Genomic DNA, 20,501 nt, shown 5'->3' with positions numbered 1-20,501 from the left:
TACGACCGATATGTAATCTCTATAAAAATTGTAATAGATTGTTTTCAGTTTCTTCGGATATTTGTCATAGTACTCGAGTGAAACTATTTGTTTCCAAAGTCATTTCAAATATTTAGTGCTTTTAAGGTATAACCCTTTGCACTCGGGAATATTTTTCTCAATAAGTATTCATTATTTTCTGATGAAATATCAATGATAATCATTGAAGTTAACTCGAAAGGAAAACACAAGTATATTAAGGAACAAAGCTATTTTATTCCAATATTTCACTTATTGAGGCGTTATACACATTCTATCTATATAGAATATCACATTCTATAGTTGACTGTGTTAAATCAAGTGTTCAAAGGGTTGAGAGCCCCGATTCCGAATCAGACGCACTCTCCACGCCGTGTAGAACAGAGACACCCTTGACGTAGTTTTTAAGCATAATTCCAAGTTCTTGCCTCTTGTCCATACAGTAGCCTTAGTTTCTTCCCTATTCTTTACAAAGAGGGTAGGATCTTGAGTCAGAAGATGCAGGAAGAGTCGCACGATGGCGAGTTCGAGTTGGAGACACGTGGTAGAGGTTTCAACCCTTAACACTAGAACTACGTACCAGTCAAAATGACGTTTCGATTGTTTTGTTTCGGAATTATTGGTATCTTAAAAGTATTGAATATTTGAAATGATGCTGGATCAATGCTAAATCGTTTTATTTTCATCATTGTCATTATATATTTACAATTAACACGTCGAGTAACTAAGTCGCTTCTCTGAAATTCTTACTGCCGACAGTAGTTTTCGGTAAGTAAACTTGAGATACTTCCGGTTAGTTTGACGTTGACGTGGTTAGTAATAATATCAGAAATCGCGATACCGGAAATAATAGCGGTAATAATAGTTACGAACATATAGGGTGTTCATTGGGTAATATACAACAGAGCAGCCGCACCGTTTCCCAGAAAGCCCAGCGGTTCGACGAAAGGAAAGACGCAAAACGAGTCGTTTCGAACGAGTCAGGTTTATTCGCAGAACAGCAGCTATTTACAGGCTTGCGGCAAGTTTACATCGTCATTACATTACGGTTTACAAATAACGTCGCGGTTTACGATTGATTCGCCCCCGTTAAACCTATTGCGAGGCATCGGTAAATCGGCTTACGGTAAGTCCCGGCGATCGGAACTTACGGCAAGTCGAGTGCGCCCTTCTCGCGTCGTCGGAGTATCTTGTTAACGGATGTACCCGTCGCGCGGGTGTAACGGCAGGTCTACGGAACCCGTCGATCCGACGAGTACCGAATCCTTTAAACGTCGTTCAGCAACTGTTCCAGTCGATTATTCGCGGCTACGCGAACGCACTGTAATACTATAATTTTCTACAATCTTCGAGACCTATCGAGCTCACCAAAATCAATAGCATAAAGAGTATAAACATTCGTAAATCTAGTATCAACTAAAACTAGCAGACGAGTCGAACGACCTAATGTCTTCGCAATCATTGGAAAGTCAAACGTTTCTCTGAGAAATTAACACTAGGACTACGATCGATATGTAATCTATAAGAATTGTAACAATAGATTATTTCCAGTTAATATTCATCATAGTAAAACTATTTCCAAAGTCGCTTAAATATTCAGTGCTTCTAAGGTATTAATAACATCAGTCATTTAAATCAGAGTCTGCACGGACGCACTCGTTCCTATAAAATTTTCGAACTCGGTAGTGTTAGTATCAACGGGCAAGATTACGCTGGTAGACGGAAGCGAGCTTAGACTCCGCTGTTCTGTCTGATCCATTGGCGATAGTGGGACACGTCGGTGTAGACGCCCGGGTAGTTCGGCGTGCCGCACCCTTTGCCCCAGGAGACGATTCCGACGAGCTTGCCGTCGACGGCCAGGGGGCCGCCGGAGTCGCCCTGGCAGGAGTCCTTGCCTCCGGCGGTGTAGCCCGCGCAGAGCTCTCCCTCGGGCACGCCGCCCGAGGTCTTGTACGCGTCGCTGCACTGTTTGTGCGAGATCAGGGGCACCTTGACCTTCTGCAGCGTCGTGGGGGTGCCCGACTTGGTCTGACCCCAGCCGGTCACCAGCCCGTACTTGCCGACCAGCGACGGGGAGCTGCCGTCGAACAGGTTCACCGCTTTGCGGCCAGAGTTGAACTCGAACCCGTCCGAGTCGACCAGACGCAGCAGCGCGATGTCGTGGGTCGGGACGCCGTGCTTGTTGCTGCCGTATTGCTTGTGCCTGATGACCTGGTGCACCCGGTGCACCGAGCCGCCGTTCACCTTGGTCGAACCCGAGCGGATCCTGTACGAGCTGGCCTTGGCGCCGACGCAGTGGCCGGCGGTCAGCACCCAGTGCTTGCCGATTATGCTGCCGCCGCAGAAGTGTCTGCCGTTCGACTGCAGGCTCACCTGGTACGGGGCCTGCTGGATCGTCGCGTCCTCGCCGCCTACTATGCGACCGTCCATCCTGAGGTCGATCGCGCCCTCCGATTGGTTGATGGGGCTCCCTGAGGATCGTTGGAAAATTAAATCTCCGAGTCGTTGAATATCGGGGTGGAGGTTACGATAGGGGCGGTTTAGGTGCTAACTCGAATTCGACTACTCGCGTAAGGAAAGTTGAGGGTTACTATGGAAATTGAGGGTTAGTGTATGATGTATTACTAATATATTATTACTAGCTAATTGAGAGTTACTATATAATGTATTACTAATATATTACTATTATTAATTGAGAGTTACTACATAATATATTACTAATATATTATTACTAGCTACTCGAGAGTTACTGTATAATGTATTACTAATATATTATTGTTACTAATTGAGAGTTACTATATGTATTACTAATATATTATCACTAACTAATCGAGAGTTACGATTCTCATTTGGAAACTATATACACAACGTTGTAATCGAAATATCGTCATAGAGGAAAATTCGTAATATTCTCGTAACGTAAACAAAGCGTAATTACCAGTTCAGCTCTATACTCTACAACTTTGAAGCGTCCGTTACTTTCCAAGCTATCGAGGTCCCTCCAGAAAACGGCCGTTCGACCGTACGGCGCGCCGCCGAACGCTAAGCGTATTATCCACCGGCCAGTTACTTTCCGAGTAATTCAGCGAAGTTCGCTCGTGGAAAAGTTTCGCCGCGAGGGGCGGGTGGTGTTTTAATTCATACGTTTACTCGGTCGGACGCGAAGTTCTCGGATTACCCGTTCGATCCCGTGATTCCGCGCGACGTCTCCCGAAAGTTGGCCGTAAATCGGATAAGGACTTACCGGTGGCCATTGCCACTAGGGCGAAGATCGCGAGCAGCTTGAACATTCCGGCGGTCCTCCTCGGTTTTCGGTCGTCGACGGTGGCCAATGTTGTGATTCGTGAGCGGCCGGGATTCGGTATTTATAGGAAAAATCACGGGCGCCGATCGGCCGATTCGAAAACTAATCTGAAATCTGATTCTCGAGTCGTTCGAGTGGCTTTATCTCGAGCGGTTTTTTCGACCGATATCGAACGTCGACGGAACGAGCGGCGTGTCCGCCCGGCCCGGAGGAGGTCAAGAGACGCGTAATAAAACTATTATCGAGAGCTTTTAATCTAGTTCTCGAGTGGAGCGCCGATCGATCGACGCTGCCGCCGGACAATTATTTCGCACGTGTCACCAGTCGCGGCCAGAACGCGCGTCGCGAGCCTCTGCCCTCCGTTCCCGTCGATCCCGATCGATCCGCGGACGCGCGATCGTCAGATGGGCGCCGATCGAAACCCGCCTCGTCAGAGTGCAAAAGTCAACACTTCCGTTCGTGATTTCAATTTTATTTTCATTTAGATAATCGCACTTTTTACGCAGCAACGCGTGCACCGATCGATACGCGTTAATCGTTCGCGATTCAAATTTTATTTTGCTTTAGATAATCGCAGTTTCTACGCAGCAGATTCTGTTTTCGTTTGTCGCGTAGATTGTGATCCGCTTGAGATCGTAGCTTTAACCCTTTGCACTCGAGAACATTTTTCTCGAAATATTCATTATGACATTTCTTACAACTAACACAAAGAAACACCCTGCATAAATTAACGAAACTATTCTATTTCGACGTTCCATACGTTGATGCATTGAAATTCAATATTGAATTCTAAATTTCACCATTTCATTGGGTCAAAGCAAATGGCGACCGAAAGGCGGCCCGAGTAAAGGGTTAAAGGTTGTTTTCGCGTGCCAGCGTTCCTTTCTTTCCCTTGGCTTTTTATCGCCATAACTGACCCACATCGATAAACGAGCGACACAAACTAAGCGCACGCTCGTGGAAAGGAACGCGCCGGAAGAGGAGGAAGGGAGAGTCGCGCGTAACTCCTCCGCGTCGGAGACGCGAGCGATTAGCGGGAAGATACGGGACAATACAGGGGAATAAAGGAAAGCGAAGGAAAATGGCCGGTCTCCCCCGGTTCGCCGGCGCCGGATGTATCGCGGGCCAACGCCGGAGGGGAATAACCCTCTCGGGAATCGTCCCCGAGTAACCCAGTTCGCCCGAGTCGCCCCGGTTTTCGCCCCGTCCCCCGAAATGAAAACGTAAACGCGTCCAGGCCTTGTTCCCGCGCCCCTCCCCCTGCTGCCCGGCAGCTCACGCAGCCGCCCGAGCATTAATAAGTGAACCATTCGCCTCGTATACCTCGAACAGCGCGGATTCCTCCGCAATCCGGGCTCTCCCGGCCCGTTTCCCTCTTTCTTTCGCCGCCTCCGGACGTCGTGGCCGCTGCACGCTCTCCGGATCGCGCCGACTCGTCGCGTATTTAACCTTTTAAGTGGCAAACAGCGCGCTTCTCAGGTGTACTGCCTGTTACGCTGCTGTCGCGAGAGGAATACTCCCTTTAGACTGACGACGTTTTTAGGACGCAATTCTATGATGGTAACGTTCGAGATAGAATTATCGAAAGTGATACAGAAATAGCCGTGATACCGATAATAGTAATAATAACAATAGTAATGATAGTTATAAATATGCTGTCTAAAGGTTGTAGGATCAAATGAAGTTTACTTATTCTTCTCTTCTCATCATCTATCGTTATTTTTGCCATTGTTCTATGCACTGTTCAGAACTTTTCTCTGGGAGAACAGAGATGGAAACGTTCAAGATAGAATTTTCAAAGGTAATAGTAATGGAAATAGCCGTGATACCGATAATAATAGTAATAATAACAATAGTAATAATAGTTATTATGAATACTAACGATTGTAGGATCAAATGAAGTTTACTGATTCCTCTTCTCATCATCTATCGTTATTTTTGCCATCGTTCTATGCACTGTTAGGACTTTTCTCTGTGAAAAAGTAGCCCTGATACCGATAATAGTAATAAAAATAACAATAGTAATAATAGTTACTACGAATACACTGCTTGGAGCAGGATACATTCTAAAGGTTGTAGGATCAAATGAAGTTTACTCATTCCTCTCTCATCATCTACCGTTATTTTTGCCATTGTTCTATGCACTGTTTAGAAGTTTTTTCCGCGAGAACATAGAAGTGTCATTCAGTTCCCGAGTTGAAACGACAGAAGCGCGAACCCGCCGCTTGGCACCTTTCGGCCGGGTTCTAGGAAAGACCCGTGCCACTCAAACGGTTAACGGCTCGCGACTTTTCCGCGATGGATCGCGGCCAAAACGGAGCCAGCGCGAGTCGTAAATTCACGTTGCCCCAGCTCTCGCGCCGGAACCGGAACAGGGATTCGGAATTGCCGTGGAATCGACGCGACTCGCGTGTCGTCCGGACCGTTTAGCTTCCCTACGCTTAGAACGTTGGCTGCCATTACTCCGTGACGTTCGATCTCTGCTCGCGAGCTTTCGAATGATCAAGAGATATAACGTTGCATTCACTTTGAGACGCTTTCGTTAGTGCGCACTTCTGGGAAGTATATCGAAGTAATCGACACTAGAACTACCACGCAGTCGAGTTTTAGAATCAGTCAAGTAGCAAGAGATCAGCGAGTTTCCTTTTATCCTAAGCAATCGATGTATAATTAACCCTTTGCCGAAGATTCTTTGTGTCCGAAACCTTCGGCGGATGAAGTTAAATTATATATCGATTGCTTAGGATAAAAGGAAACTCGCTGATCTCTTGCTACTCGACTAATTCTAAAACTTTTCGTTAGTGCGTACTTCTAGGAAGTATATCGAAGCAATCGACACTAGAACTGCCAAGCAGTCGAGTCTTAGAACTAATCAATCGATATATAATTTAACTTCACCTGCGGAATATTTCGGGCACAAAGAATCTTCCGCAAAGGGTTAATCGTACATCGCGTATGAAATTTGCACGTGACATGTAAAATCTGCAGCGTCGATTGTTTCGGACGAGCAGAGGAACAATGTCCTGTCTCGCGGAAGAAGAATAAGAGAACTTTGCCTTTGTTTTCCCGAAATCTCAGTCGCTCGCGCGGACAGGCCCTAAACGGTCGACGCTCGCCGGGAGTATTCGCGCCGCGGAGCGAGCCGATAACCGGGGCACCCTTGTCTCCGGCCGCATTCAGCGCGGCGATGTAACGCGTGCATCGGTTTTAAAACGCGTCGAGTATCGGACCTCGCGGAGTACGCCGCGGGAAAAGTTTTATCGAGAGCTGTCAGGGGCTGCCGACGGCCGCGTTTCCGGTCTATCAAAGACAGAGTCGCGTTTCTGCTCGCCGGAGCGCGGCGCGCGATCGTGTCCCCCTTCGAATCCTCCTCCTCGCAGTCGTAATAATTCGCGGAACGCGAATCGAAATCTCGAGTCGAAACGACCGCGACGGGGGGAATCCGTTACGGAATGCGGGGGAAACTGGGAGCGAGCGGAGCGCGCCGGGATATTGGCAAAAAGAGGCGATCTCTTTCGTTGATCTAACCGGGGAGGGTCGGACGTAAAAATCTGTTGTTCGACGAAAGTATGTCGTGGTACATGTGTAGGAACGAGCTCTTATCGGTTTGCTCGACGATGGTCCTTCGTTTTCGGAGAACATGAGTTTACGAGCTCGCGTTACTGCGATAAGATCATTGAAGGTCGCAAGCTCCGAAACTTTATGATTGAATTAACCCTTTGCACTCGGGAGGTGACTCTCACCACTTGATTTACAGTAGAACTATAGAATTTGATATTTGATATTATATTTCCTATAATGCATCATTTTGAGAAATATAAAATAGCTTTGTTCGATGTACGCGTGATTTCTCGTCGACTTAGTTTCACAAAATTTTATCTCATCAGAGAATGTTCAGATATTTCTAGTGAAAAGCTTCCGAGTGCAAAGGGTTAACACTACAACTACCGAGCAGTTAAACTGACTTTCGGAAATTCTATAGAAACTAAGAGTGTATCTATTCGAACTTCATCAGTTCAGTTTGCGTATTGTTAAATCAATGTAACAATTTCTCAGAGGAACGTCAGTTATCTTTTTAATAATTACGCAAAGGAGAAATCAGGAAATTTATTTTCGATAGATACGTACTATAACGAGCATAGGATTTCATTCGAAAATTCCGTACGTCTTGCCCCTAAGGCGAAACAAAATGGAGCCGAAAGAAAGCCAAGGAACAGAGTGGGGTTTGATTCTCGTCTTCGGCGAAGCAGAGGCAGAAAGAGTGGATCGGCGAGGAAGAAGCTCGGCCGCGTACAGCATCGAGAACTCGACCGACCCCATTTACCAGCGCTTTTAGTTTTCCACTTTGACCCGGGAGTATTAGCTTCCGTGTATCTCGCCGAAGGATGTGGAGAAATACTGGAAAGCCATTAGGTCGGAGAGCTTCCCGCGCGAATAAATCGCGCGCGTTCGGACGCTTCTTCGATCTCGCGAGTCGATCGAACCGAGGGATGATTAACACTATGTCGTCCGGTGACGTCACGTTGGTGTCTCGCGAAAAGAATGGGACAAATGCCGGTGACACCACACTGGTGTCGCGTGCGAAGCTATTAAAATTCTGCGAAAATGGAGGGACAGGACTGAGAGTTATTGAGATTAGAAAAACTTGACGTTCGATGATCTCCCGAAAGTTAACCCTTTGCACTCGGAAGTTTTTCACTAGAAATATTTTAACATTTTCTGACGAGATGAAGACGACATTTCGTAAAACCAACTCGACGAGAGATTCACGTGAATTGACGGTAAAACTTATTTTACGTCAATATTTCTCGGATTGATGCATTATAGGAAATATAATACTAAATATCAAATTTTACAGTTTTACTGTAAATCAAGTGGTAAGTGAGAGTCAGCTCTCGAGTGCAAAGGGTTAATACGTTATACCCTTTGAACTTGGAAATTTCTCATTAGAAGTATTTCACATTTTTTGACGTGAAGATGATATTCTTTGAAACTGACTTGAAATCGAGTTGCGAGTGAGAGCCACCTCTCGAGTGCAAAGGGTGAACAGGATCCGAAACGCGGACACGCGGCGACCGTCCGATCATCCGAACGAATCAGCGTCGGCAGGTGTCCGTCCCTGCCGAGCGTCGTCGGAATCGACGCGTGTCTATGCGCCGGCCGAGTTATTTCGGGCACGCGCGAAGGACGCGCGGCTAGATCACGAAAATACTGTCCTCGGGGTCAAGGCCGTCCGTTCGATATGCATTCGGATCGTTAGGAACGACCGGGAATTGCGAGCGACGCGAATCACGCGGCCCGGCCGGTCGTTCTTCGCGTGAAAAATCGGTTGCGTGCGCGACCGCGCCGGGGTCTCGGGCTCCTAACGACAATCGAAGCGTGTTCGTGACTCGGACGAAGACGTCGCGGAGTCGGCTCCCTTTTTCTCCTAGTCACCGACGTTCGGGGTCGCGCGCGACCCTCGAGGAACGACCAATCGCGAGTGCGTTCCGCGGGAGGCGCCGCTCTCGCCTGAAATCGGTGATTAACGTTAATCGCGTTTCTGGAACGAACGTCCTGCGATGACCGAATTGAAACGCTCGTCCTCGAGCCTCCGTTAACCCCTTGACCTACAATATCGCGAGATTTTCAAGCGAAGCCGAAATCGAAGTGTCGTCTATTGTTCCACGCTGGAAACAAATTCAGAGATTCGAGTGCCGCAAGAATTTGTTTATCCACTTTCAGCCATTCGATTTGACCCATGGAAATGAATTTAGACTTGAATATTAAATTTTCCTATAATGCACACATGGAACGTCGGAATGAAATAGTTCTGTTACTTAATTCATGCGAGCTGTTTCATGTTAGTTGTGAAACATTGATGTTTCATCAGAAAGTAATGAATATTCGTTGGGAAAAATATTCTCGAGTACAAAGGTTAACTTGGTATAGATTAATGCATTCGAGAAGAATCTAATATGTCTAATGCAATAGACAGATATCGATATAAGACATCATTGCCAATTTTCGAGTACATCACGTTTTTCCAACGCAAGAGGTTCGTTGTAACGGTAGATGTAGAACAAGCATCGAAATCTTTTCTTTTCGCGATGAATTATGAACGACAGTATCGAGCGTGCTCGCGAAATAAATCATAGGGCAACGGGTTAAATTGCATTCCGTGTTTCCGCGAGCGCGGAAAAACGGAACGAACGTTCGAGGAAAGAATCGAGCCGGTGGCGTCCGGTTCTATTCGTGGAATAAAGCGTTCCGACGACTCGGTTGAGCCGGTAGCCCTCGTTATCGGTAATTGGCCCGATAAGGAGTCGCGGTAACGCGTGTTCCCGCGCGACACTTGATCAGTCAATTAATCGCAATCGTCTAGCGATAAGCGAGAGCGTGTCCGCCGCGTACGTCGCGATTACCAAAATAAATAGTGTCGTCCCGTCGAGTGGTACACGACGGCTGGGCCTGTTCTCGTTCGCTGATCCACGTGTAAATCGAGCCGAACGTGAAACACGAGTATCTATTAGAGATCGACTAGCCGCGGTTATCTTGTCGCGTAGATCGATGCATTATACACTGTTCAATATTAAATATCAAATTTTCTAATTTTACTTCGTCAAATCAGGTGACTCTCAGTCACCGTTTGATTTGACATAACAAAGTTGCAAAGTGTTATATATAGTATTAAGTCAGATGATAGTTTTTGAAATGAACGCTTTGACATCCCAATATTTCACGCATCGATGCATTATACACGGTCGAATATTAAATATCAAATTTTCTAATTTTACTTCATCGAATCGGGTGGTGCCTTAGTCGCCTCTCGGGTGCAAAGGGTTAAAGGCAGCCCCGATATCCGGCGTATCCCGGGTTCCAATAAAAGTCCGCGCTGCGACCGGTCTCGCGGAACGTCGATTCCTTTCCGACCTCCCGAGGGCTTTCGATATAGGGTCGACCGAGGTGAATCGGATCGGCTCGGATTCAACACCGAGAACGCAATGGAAGCTTAGAATTGGCGGCTTTCTTGGTAGATTTCTGGTTAAGTGGCTTCGATGTCGGCGAAACAATGAACCCTTTGCACTTGATTTGACACAGTAAAACTATAGAATGTGATATTTAATGTTAAACTCCGTATAATGCTTCGATACGTGAAACATTGGAATAAAACAGCTTTGTTCCTCGATATACTGATCTCTCTTCGAATTAGTCTCAAAGAACATCGTCTTCGTAAAGGAATGTTAAATATTTCTAGTAAGAAACATCCGAGTGCGAAGGATTGAACAGCTTAAAAAGCTTCGTTACAAGGGAAACACTGAAAATGTCAATAGCACCCTTAGTTTCTACATAGAAATCTCAAAAAGTCTAGTTTCACTGTCAACTTTCCACAGTTAAGACAGCATAAACATTATCACTCAAAGATTACCGAAGAAACTCTTCCTCTTCCACTCTTCTTACACCCAGTATCTTCAAGCAAAACGACGTCGGATAATACCGAGAACACCCTGTACATCGTATACATGTACCACGCGTAGAATAAATCGTGGGTTCCACATTTCTTCCGGATTCGGACCTTTTGTGCTCGCCGATCGATCCCTCGCGATTGATATACTCGGACCGAACGGTCTCGCCGTTTCCGAGATGGAATTGCTGTTCCCCCCTGTCTGCTAGAAGGCGATCTCTCCGAATTTGTAATAGGAGATTCGGTTCGCGACACGGAACTGTTTTCATACATTAACACATTGAACGCTGGCGAAATTTCAGCTACTAAAAACTCTCGCGTCGATGGTTATATCGATACATTATTAAACATCGATTAAACCAGAATTTCTAACTTACGGAAGAGAATAAGGAATTCGACTTTGTAAATTTTACTTTGGATCTGTGTTACACACATCTGAAATGTTACATGAACGTAGGATTAGCAATTAAACGATAGACTGAAAATGTTAAGTGTCCCGTCGCTGGCTGCACTCAGTGACAGCCGAACCATCGCGTAGAATAGATCTTGTATTTCAAACCATACCTCAATGAACGTACTCCTTATTTTCCTATATCAATTTCACCGTTTCTGCCCACTGCACCGATACAAACCTCAAAATTACTACGCCCCCGGTTCCCCGCGCGGGACTCGCGCGAGCGGAAGGCTAGCAGCTTCTCAGCTCGCGGAAACGCGGTTTACGGCGCGGGCTAAAGGAGGACACGACAATTATGCGGATAATGGAACAGTAGTCTCGTTCCTCCGGTTTCGTCTGGCGTTGTCCGCTCTTAACGGGCCGCTCGTTTTTCAAGAAACACGAATAAACCAGCAGCAGCGGCAGCGGCGGCAGCGTCAGCGACGGTGCAGGGTGGCAGGAGGATTTTTTCGAGTGGGTTATTAACCCCGTTTCTCTCCCCATTCGTACGTATCTCCTCCGTGCGCGTCGCCGTGAATTGCCGTTGCGCGAGAGCGCGCGTTACACTGGAAATCTCGTCTGGTTTTCCTTTCGTCGCGAGAGTGCCTCGTTTGGGGAGTCTTGCCGAGTGTAATTTCCATTAAACGTCCGGGGGCCGCGTAAAAATGGAATTGTCCCGGCAGGATCGCCGCTTCGAGGCATTGTTCCGTTTATCGCTGACAGACGCACGATTATTGGACGGAACTCTCGATAGGTTCGAAAGTGGCAGTGATGGAAACGTTTTAGATGAAGGTTGTAAGGTGTAGAGTTAACCCTTAGGGTTGTAGTCTATCAGCAACTGCAACTAATTTTTATATAAAATTTGATATTTGCATTTGTATAATGCATCCATTTGAGAAATACTGAAATAAAATAGCCTCGTGTGATTTCTCTTCGAGTTAGTTTCGCAGGATATCGTTTTTATCTCGTCAAAAGATGAGAAAATATTTCCAGTGCAGAACTTTCGAGTGCAAAGGGTGAAAATCAGCTCGTACAGCAGGGACTACTTAGCGACACGTCGGTGATCCTCGATTTTCGTTAGACGAACAGTCGAATTTTCAGGCTTCGTCCACAGGCCGTGCAGGTTCGACTGGCACGGCGAGATACTACCGTGTCACGGTCTCGTCGAAGGCCGAGCGCGGCGAGACTGCGCCTATTCTCCTTCCAGTCCTTTCTTCTCTTTCGCACTGGTTTCCTTAACACTTAGCCAACCGAATGGGGAGATCTCCCACTTTTCATTGAATACTACAATGAATGTCTGAAGAAACTGAGAATAATCTATCGTTACAATTTTTATAGGAATTGCATATTAATCGTATTAAATGCTCGGTAGTTCTAGCGTTAATAACTCAAATAGCAAGAGATCAGTGCATAGTTCCCTTTCCCTCTATCACTCAAGCATCCGATATATATTCTAGCCGAATCTGCCGAAGGTTTCATGTTCTTCGAAGAATCTTCGTCCGCAAAGGGTTAAGTGTCTCCGCAACAGAGCCCTCGAGTGCGAAGGTTAAATATTTCTAGAAAACTAGAGTGCAAGCGCTACAAAGCGAGCGAGAACCTCATCGATCCCTAGTTCCATCGCTGGAACAGCTTTACCTCTATCATTTTCGGAGAAGCTCCGATAAATCATCGTTACATCGGCCGGCCGCGGGCTTTCGCGTCGCGGCGTCGGCTTTGCCCGCGGAATTAGGCTGTCGAAAACGCGGTCGGGCGGCGTCGCTCGTTATCAACAGGTTTTCACGATATCGAAGGTCGCCGCTGGCGCGTCGATAATCGGCGTGCGTGCGTGCGTGCGTGCGTGCGTGCGACGCGGAGAGATGGGCGAGGTGAGAGCGTCGAAAGTAGGGATAGTTGTTGTCCGGGGTGGAGGCGCGGAGGTGGCGGAGGTGGCGGAGGTGGCGAAGGCAAGCACTCGCTCGAGCCACGACAACGCCTTGGGGTCTCGATGTCTGCCCGTTGCAATATCGGCTCGTGGGAATCGAGTGGGCACTCGTCGGGAGATGGAGGTCCCTCTCGATAAAATATATGCGGAAGAACGAGGCTTAACTACGGCGCGGAGGTCCGACGAGAGCTCCGTAAATAACAGACCGTCGGAGCTTGTTCCTCTAACGAGAAGTGCCCTCCATATCTTCCCCGTTAAGTTCTCCCTCCCTCCCACCGCTCCCACCTCCCCGCTCTCTTTAATTAAAAACACTCGCCGGCGAGCCGGGGACTCGGGCGCGGCGCATCGCCGAGGAATTCCGGGATATTGATATGGAAATAACGAGAGGCGGAGTACAATCGTAATGCGCGTGGACTGTAGTGCTTAGGCTTGACTCATTAACGCGTTAATTTTTTTAACGAAATGTTTTTGGGACGCATGGAGGATAGCTGTGTACGTTACAGAGGGAGAACATCGAGAAACGATATGGAAATATATAAAATTTAAAGGAAACTTGAATGTAACTTGATCCTTTGGACTCCAGATGGTTTTGTAATCTGGCAACTGCAACTAATCTTTATAGTATCCCTAGTGAAAATGGGAAATGCTGTAACAGTTTTTAGACCTTTTATTTTCCTTTTTACTACAAAATTTGGATAGATGGAAAATCGAATAATTATAGGGTAGTTTCTTTGAGATTCATTGAAATATCTAATATTATTCCTGGTGCAATACTGGAGCCTACAGAGTTCAAAGGATTAACTTGTTAACGCGTTTAGTGCTACGTGTTCCACATGTGGAGTGAACGCGTGAAGAGTGCTGTTCATTTAAAAAGATCATCGTGCACACGTTAACGAATAATTAAGCAGCCGTACGAATGTCGTCCGGATGCGTGCGATTTTGGCCTACTGCGCGACGCTTCTCGCACGTCGATCGATAAAGCACGATAAAGATCGATAAGGAACGATAAAAGTCGTCACGCGGAATTGCGCGCGTCACGGCGCGTCACGAATTCCCCGGCAGACGAGTCTATCGGCAGATCTGCCGAAGGATTTCGCCGCGACGCAATTGAATCGGCCTCGTAAGTGCCGACGCGCGATACCGATCTCCCTCGCCTCGAGATCTCTCCAGGCGTTCCCGATGCCTCCGCGATTAATCGACACGGCCGTGACTCGGCAGAGATCGGTCGGCACTCGATCAAAATAAATATTGCGCGCGTTTTCGCGATAGTTTCGCGCTGCTAGTAGTCGTAAAAACGATTCCCGATTTCTTCTGTTTGGAACTCTTTCGGAAAATTACTCGATATGATAATAATTGCGTGTTCGCGATAGTTTCGCGCTGAAACTAGTCGTACAAAAACGGTTCCTGCTTTCTTCTTTTGGGGATTCTTTAATAAATTAATTAACTACTACTTAGTTAAATAAATTAACTATTGCGCGCGTGTTCGCGATAGTTTCGCGCTGAAACTAGTCGTACAAAAACGGTTCCTGCTTTCTTCTTTTGGGGATTCTTTAATAAATTAATTAACTACTACTTAGTTAAATAAATTAACTATTGCGCGCGTGTTCGCGATAGTTTTGCGTTGAAACTAGTAGTCGTAAAAATGATTCCTGATTTCTTCTGTTCGGGACGCTTAAGAAGTATAAGAAAATAAAAGGTCTAAAAAATGTTATGTAATTTTTCGACTTTATCGCGCGAACGAGAGACTTTTCCAACTAAATTCCACAGTTAACTGGTTAAGATAAATATTACATGCGTGTTCTGATAGTCTCTCGCGGAAACTAGTAGTACGAAAACGAAACATTCCTTTATTTTATAAGGAATTCTTTCGGAAAAGAATCGCTTCTATCACCGATCTCGAAGTAAGTGTCAACGCGTTAGCGGATCCTTTGAGAAACAATGAAAGAAACAGACGTAACTGCTCGGTAGTGTTAAATCGCGGTCGGAAATAGCCACGTTGCACGCCGGCTCGTGCATTTTTAACGCGAGCGTACGGTGTACGCTGTAGATTGGCATTTTCCAAGTTGCAGCCGCCTTCCAGTGGCCACGGCTGTCCCGAACGCCGCCCGGCCGGATCGATTTCGCGACCCGGTCGCGATAGATTTCGCGGCTCGAACACGAGGACGAGTCGCGGGAACGAGGTATCGATCCCTTCGGCCGGTAATCTCCGTAGGATTATGGGGCGGGTTTTATTCGAGATATTAAGCTCGCCTATAAGTCTCTTCCGCGGTCTAAATCTGATATCTCGTTCGGTTGAAATGCCGGAAAGATGACACAAGGGAAGATAGGATCGATACGATCCGAATAGTATAGATCGGAGTTAATGTGGGGCTACTATAAAAACTTCATTTGGTGTTACAATCTTTGCATTACAATGTTACAGTCCCTTTGGTCTTTTGTTCTCAGTGCGAAATTTGGATGGAAAATCAGCTCATTCGCCTCTTTTCCTTCTAATTATTCATTTCTATTTTTCTTGTTACCCTAAGACTGGAAAAACCGAACGATCGCACTGTTTAGCCCTTTGAACTCTGTAGGCTCCAATATTGCACCGGTTCTAATATTAACCCTTAGCACTCCAGGTTGTTTTGCAGTCCGTCAGCAACTGCGATTAATTTTTATAGTATTCCTAGCGAAAATGAGAAATGCTATAACATTTCTTCTTTTATTTTCCTTAGCACAAAATTTGGATGTGTGGAAAATCGAATAATCTTAGGGTAGTCTCCATAAGATTCGTTAGAATGTTCAATATTATAACTGCTGCGATATCGGAGCCTAGAGTTCAAAGGGTTAAGAAAATCTTGACCATTTTCCGTAGGGTTATCCTTCTCAAAGAAAAGCAGCAACAATTCACCTGGTTACAATCTTTGCATTACACTATTACCAATTTAGTTATTAAATATTCTGACTCGACATTGGTTATCGTGTATGTTACGATTGTTTCGAGTGTTTCTGAAGCGTCATCGGTGACTGGCATTTAACGCTTCGCGGAAGGATGACAAACGATCTAATTAGTCGGACAGCAAGGGATCAGTTTTCTGTTTGTCCATTCCTACGGTAATAAGACAAAACGTGCATCGATTGTATCGGTGAAACGAAAGGTTCGTTCGGACAACTTACTGCAGGGCTGTCGTCGAAACTCGATCGCTCGTTCCGCGAATCGGCGATCGCTTTATCGGCCGGTCTTCGTGACATGAAAAGATAAGCGGTCCCGACCGGATGATCCACTTTCGCTAGCTCTCCAGACCAATTTTTAATCATCGATCATCCGTTATCGCGGCTCGCCCTGGAATTACGCTCGGCACGGCGTTGTTTGCATTTTTCAGCGACTTCGATTCTCGCCGGAGTAATCCCGGGAAAGACAACGCGGCGAGTACGGACCGGTGATCGACGAGCTTACTAATCCGACGCCGTCTCGTGTCCGTCTGGCGGTCCTCTCGTGTTTGTCTCGTGGCCGTCTGACTTTCGGTAAGCGGTCAGTCGAGTCGGTCGAAAATATAGTTGAAATAGTCATTTTGTCATTTTTGTGAGTGCATCGAAATTACGGAGACACTGAGTCGAAATGGATCAATGTATTTGCGGACGAGGATTTTTCGATGTATCGAAGACCATTCGCGGGAGTTAAATTGTACGAGAAATTTCTAAATGTGACAGAGAAAACTAATCACTGATCTGCTATTTGAACGAATTACTTGTTCGCTTAAAACTTCGAATTCTGAATATCAAAGCTTGATGTCAAAATGGCATTCGTCCTCAAAGGGTTAAATCAATATAGAGCAATCACGCTTATGTAATATACAACTAGATGTAATTGTCGAATTAGAATTCACTTTCAGATCTAAAGTGAAACGTTCACGCCTTTAACCCTTTTAGTGCCGGGCGAAAAACGAGTGCCTCGAAGATAATAAATTTACTAAGGCTTGGAAAAAAGCTTAAAAACAAAAAATGATATTTACATAATTCAAAAGAAATTCTTGCAATGAAATTAAGGCATTCATAACGTTTCATAAATTTATTTATAGAGTTCTCCTGCAATGCGAATAGTAAGTATTGGATGCGCATTGATACATCGTCGTCTAAAAGGGTTAAGCGCCAACGGTAGCCAAGGGGTTAAGAAACTTGATAACACCCGTACAATACAGAATAATTACATAATTAGCGTACTCTTGTCTCTACACCTGACACCGTTCGCCGAAAGGTTTCCTTTCTATCGCTCATACTTCTGTAGTTATCAAGTTCCTCCCAGAGAACGGGCGTCCGGCCTGTCGCGTCACCGATACCTAGTTCCCGCGCATAGTAGGCTAGTAGGGTCGAACAGGTGCGATCGTTCTCACGCGAGTCGCCGCTCGCGCTCGGTTTGATCAATGGCACAGTTCGCTAGTTCACCGGCGAGACCTACAATCGAGATCGCGGCAATTCCCCCGGTAAACGGTTGGGCCGCGTCGCTTCGATCTCGCGAAATCGAAGAGGGAATCGGTAGCGATCCTCGATCGTCAGGCTGAAAGGTCGAAGAGATACGCGGATGCTCGCGGAAATGGAGAGAAACCGACGGAACGGCTGGATTGTTTTCGATCTCGCGGCGAAATCGAAAAAGAAACCGATAACGCGAGCGATCTTCGACTCGTCCGGCTGCGCCCTCCGGTCGAGAGGTCGAAGGGATACGCGGATGCTCGCGGAAACGGAGAGAAAATCGACGGAACGGCTGGGTTTCTTTGTCCAGCCGATTGCTTTCGATCTCGCGCGAAATCGAAGAGGGAATCGGTAGCGATCCTCGGATCGTCATGCTGGAAGATCGCCGAGATACGCGGAAACGGAGAGAAAACCGACGGAACGGCTGGGTTTCTTTATTCAGCCGCTTCCCTTCGATCTCGCGGCGAAATCGAAGAGGGAACAGGTAGCGATCCTCGGATCGTCCGGTCGAGAGGTCGCCGAGATACGCGGAAACGGAGAGAAACGGACGGAGCGGTCGTAAGTAACGAGACAAAGGAACGGCTGGGTTTCTTTGTCCAGCCGCGCACTCGTCGCTCTTGTCCGCGTCGTCGCGTCGTCGCGCGTAAACAAGGCGCGTTATATTCTCTCCGGCTTTAGTGGGCTCGAAAGCACTCGAGTTCTGCTCGGGTTTGCAGAGAGGTGCTCGCTCGCCCTCCTCGCGCCGCGAAACGGTGCCAAGGTAGGGAACCGTCGCATCGGTGCGTGTTCGGCACACCTCCGTGCAAACTCGCTGGTTTATTTTCTCCGTTGGAACCCAACCCAGACCACTCGGCGACGACCGCTCGCCCCGCGAGCCGTTCGTCCGAATTTCGATCCGCGCCGCGGTTCAACGCCGAGTCACGGAGACTTTCGTTCCCGAAACGATCGTAAAATTTGAATGTTCTAACGTTGAAGGTTACCGATGCGCTGTTAACCACTTGGCGTATTTACTTTCGCGAATGAGCCCGTGTAATGTTCTATCGACAATTTGGAAGAGACGCGACAAAGCTTTTCTGGTTCAAGTGGAAATCTCATTTGGAGATGATACATTGATAATAGCAAAATATTTGAGTTGATCCGTGGGTAATGAACATGATTCTCGTTAAATTAGTCTAGAAATCTTCAAGGGGTTAAATATCAAATTTTATAGTTTCACTGCATCGAATCAAGTGGTGAGAGTCACCTTTCGAGTGCAAAGGGTTAATTTCAAAGTTTCCCAAATCGTCGCGTTGAGAATTTGATAGTTTTGTATGAAATCAAGTGAGTCACCTCAGTTTTCTTAACTTGCTTTTATGTTAAATTAGAAATCTTCATCGCGAGTCTCACTCGTCACTGTACAGCAAGGGGTTAAGTTACAGCTATAGAATGATCTTCATTTGAGCAACAATCCTCCGTCTATAACGTCGCGATCGAAACGCGATCTATCATTGAGAGAGCTCCGTAATATTACCGTAACATGAATAATATATAACCAGCATATATTTAGCTCTATACCTTACAACTTTTGTTCCGGCTATTTTCTTCCCATCACTGACACTTCCGAAGTTATCGAGTTTCGCCGAGAAAACGGCCGTTCGGCCGCGCACAGCGCGCGCCGCGCGACGGGGATGAAGGCCGAGAGGAAAGACGTCGCGTCGCCGCGGAGAATGGACGTCGCTGACGAGTGTCGCGATCAACGACTGGACAATGGACGGTTTTCACGGCATTATTCCTCGTTATTACGGAAAACGGGACGCCCACGCAAAAATAGCATGCTCGATCGATAGCCGGCCGGCCGTCGGACGTCGCCGCTCGGCGGTTCTCCTTTCTCGGCCGCGTAATTCCATCGATCTCCGCAGACGTATCGCTCCTGGCAACGGTTCCGCGGGTCCGCGGTGAATCTCGCGTGTTCCCACCTGTACGTTCCTCGGAAAGGACACGCCGAACGATCGATTTCGCCCGTTTCTTTCGCCGTCGATCGCCGGCCGGCCGCGCGCGCAAAGGGAATTCGTTCCGTCCGACGACGGCTGTGTGCCCGTTTCGAGCCCGGCGGTCGCGGCTACTCGCGAAACAAGTTTAATTGCTTCCAGGAAATCGAATTCCCCGTACGTACGCGGCGTATGTAAGTCAAGGGACCGTACGCGCCGCCTATAGATCCCGATCGTTCTCGTTTCGCCGCCGGAAAACACGCGGCGCGGCCGTTTTCTGGACGGGACTCGATAACTCGGAAAGTTTACGCGACAGAGAATTCCTTCGACTAAAGCTGCGGGGTATAGAGTCGAACTTATGGTGGTTATATTTCCGTTACGAGGATATCGCGAAGCGTATTCTCAACGACGACGCCTCGCGTTACGATTCCAACGTTGTGTAAATAGAGAAGCGGGATTTATCTGTGCATTGTTATTTCTCGAGTGAAACTCATTTCGTGGCCACTCGGCGACAGGTAACCTTTCACCTTTGTTATCCGCAGTCGAATTTCCAGTTTCGTCTACATTGTTATCGTTAGAGATGGCTGATGAAATAATAACAGTATTTTACAGTGTGACTTTATTAGGAGAAACACGTCTCGCTTTTCCAAGTTCTCTAACGCGAATCACTCAAAAGTAAGTTAGGGTCTTTTCTTTACGAGAAAATGGAGAAAGTCTGTTGACTTTTGACTCTGACTTCTCGCCTCTGTTTAGATTAACCCTTTGCCCTCCTTTGTTTAACGTAACGTGATATTGTAGGATAAGTTTATAACTTCGTCTTTAGTCAAACATCACTTTAAAATGTACACTCGCTTTTTTAATGACAAAGCAGGGTCTTAATCTTCTACAGAGGCACGCTCGTAGCTGACAGTTCATATTAAAACTGATTCTGAGTTGCTGAAAGGTTATATTAAAAATTGCTCGGAGTG

The 20,501-nt window shown here is 46.8% G+C and overlaps 2 protein-coding genes across 17 annotated transcripts in view; one reads left to right on the top strand and one right to left on the bottom strand.

Annotated features, from left to right (window-relative positions):
• The window catches only part of pHCl-1 (pH-sensitive chloride channel 1), a 72,656-nt gene that overhangs the window by 11,215 nt on the left and 40,940 nt on the right, over window positions 1-20,501 (top strand). The window lies entirely within an intron of this gene.
• Window positions 1,630-19,186, bottom strand: LOC116431504 (trypsin 3A1). Of its 2 annotated transcripts, none has more exons than XM_076373003.1 (2): window positions 19,121-19,186; window positions 1,630-2,489 (listed from the first exon to the last, which is right to left on the bottom strand). In XM_076373003.1, exon 2 carries the CDS (start codon window positions 2,446-2,448, stop codon window positions 1,750-1,752), a length of 699 nt encoding a protein of 232 aa, XP_076229118.1. In that variant the 5' UTR covers window positions 2,449-2,489; window positions 19,121-19,186; the 3' UTR covers window positions 1,630-1,749. The 2 variants fall into 2 exon arrangements, with proteins under 2 accessions (XP_076229118.1, XP_031842887.2); XM_031987027.2 differs by lacking the exon at window positions 19,121-19,186 and adding an exon at window positions 3,263-3,336.

This window comes from Nomia melanderi, chromosome 13 (genome assembly GCF_051020985.1).
Source record: "Nomia melanderi isolate GNS246 chromosome 13, iyNomMela1, whole genome shotgun sequence".
NCBI classification, from domain to species: Eukaryota; Metazoa; Arthropoda; class Insecta; order Hymenoptera; family Halictidae; genus Nomia; species Nomia melanderi.
Note: the sequence above shows the minus strand (reverse complement) of the source record. Positions and strands in the feature narration are given on the sequence as shown.

Excerpts from the sequence above, each read along its gene's own strand:
- LOC116431504 (XM_031987027.2), bottom strand. The coding sequence starts at position 3,308 with ATGTTCAAGCTGCTCGCGATCTTCGCCCTAGTGGCAATGGCCACCG. Across the intron at positions 2,490-3,262 it reads CCTAGTGGCAATGGCCACCG|GGAGCCCCATCAACCAATCG; the intron begins GTAAGTCCTTAT and ends AACGATCCTCAG.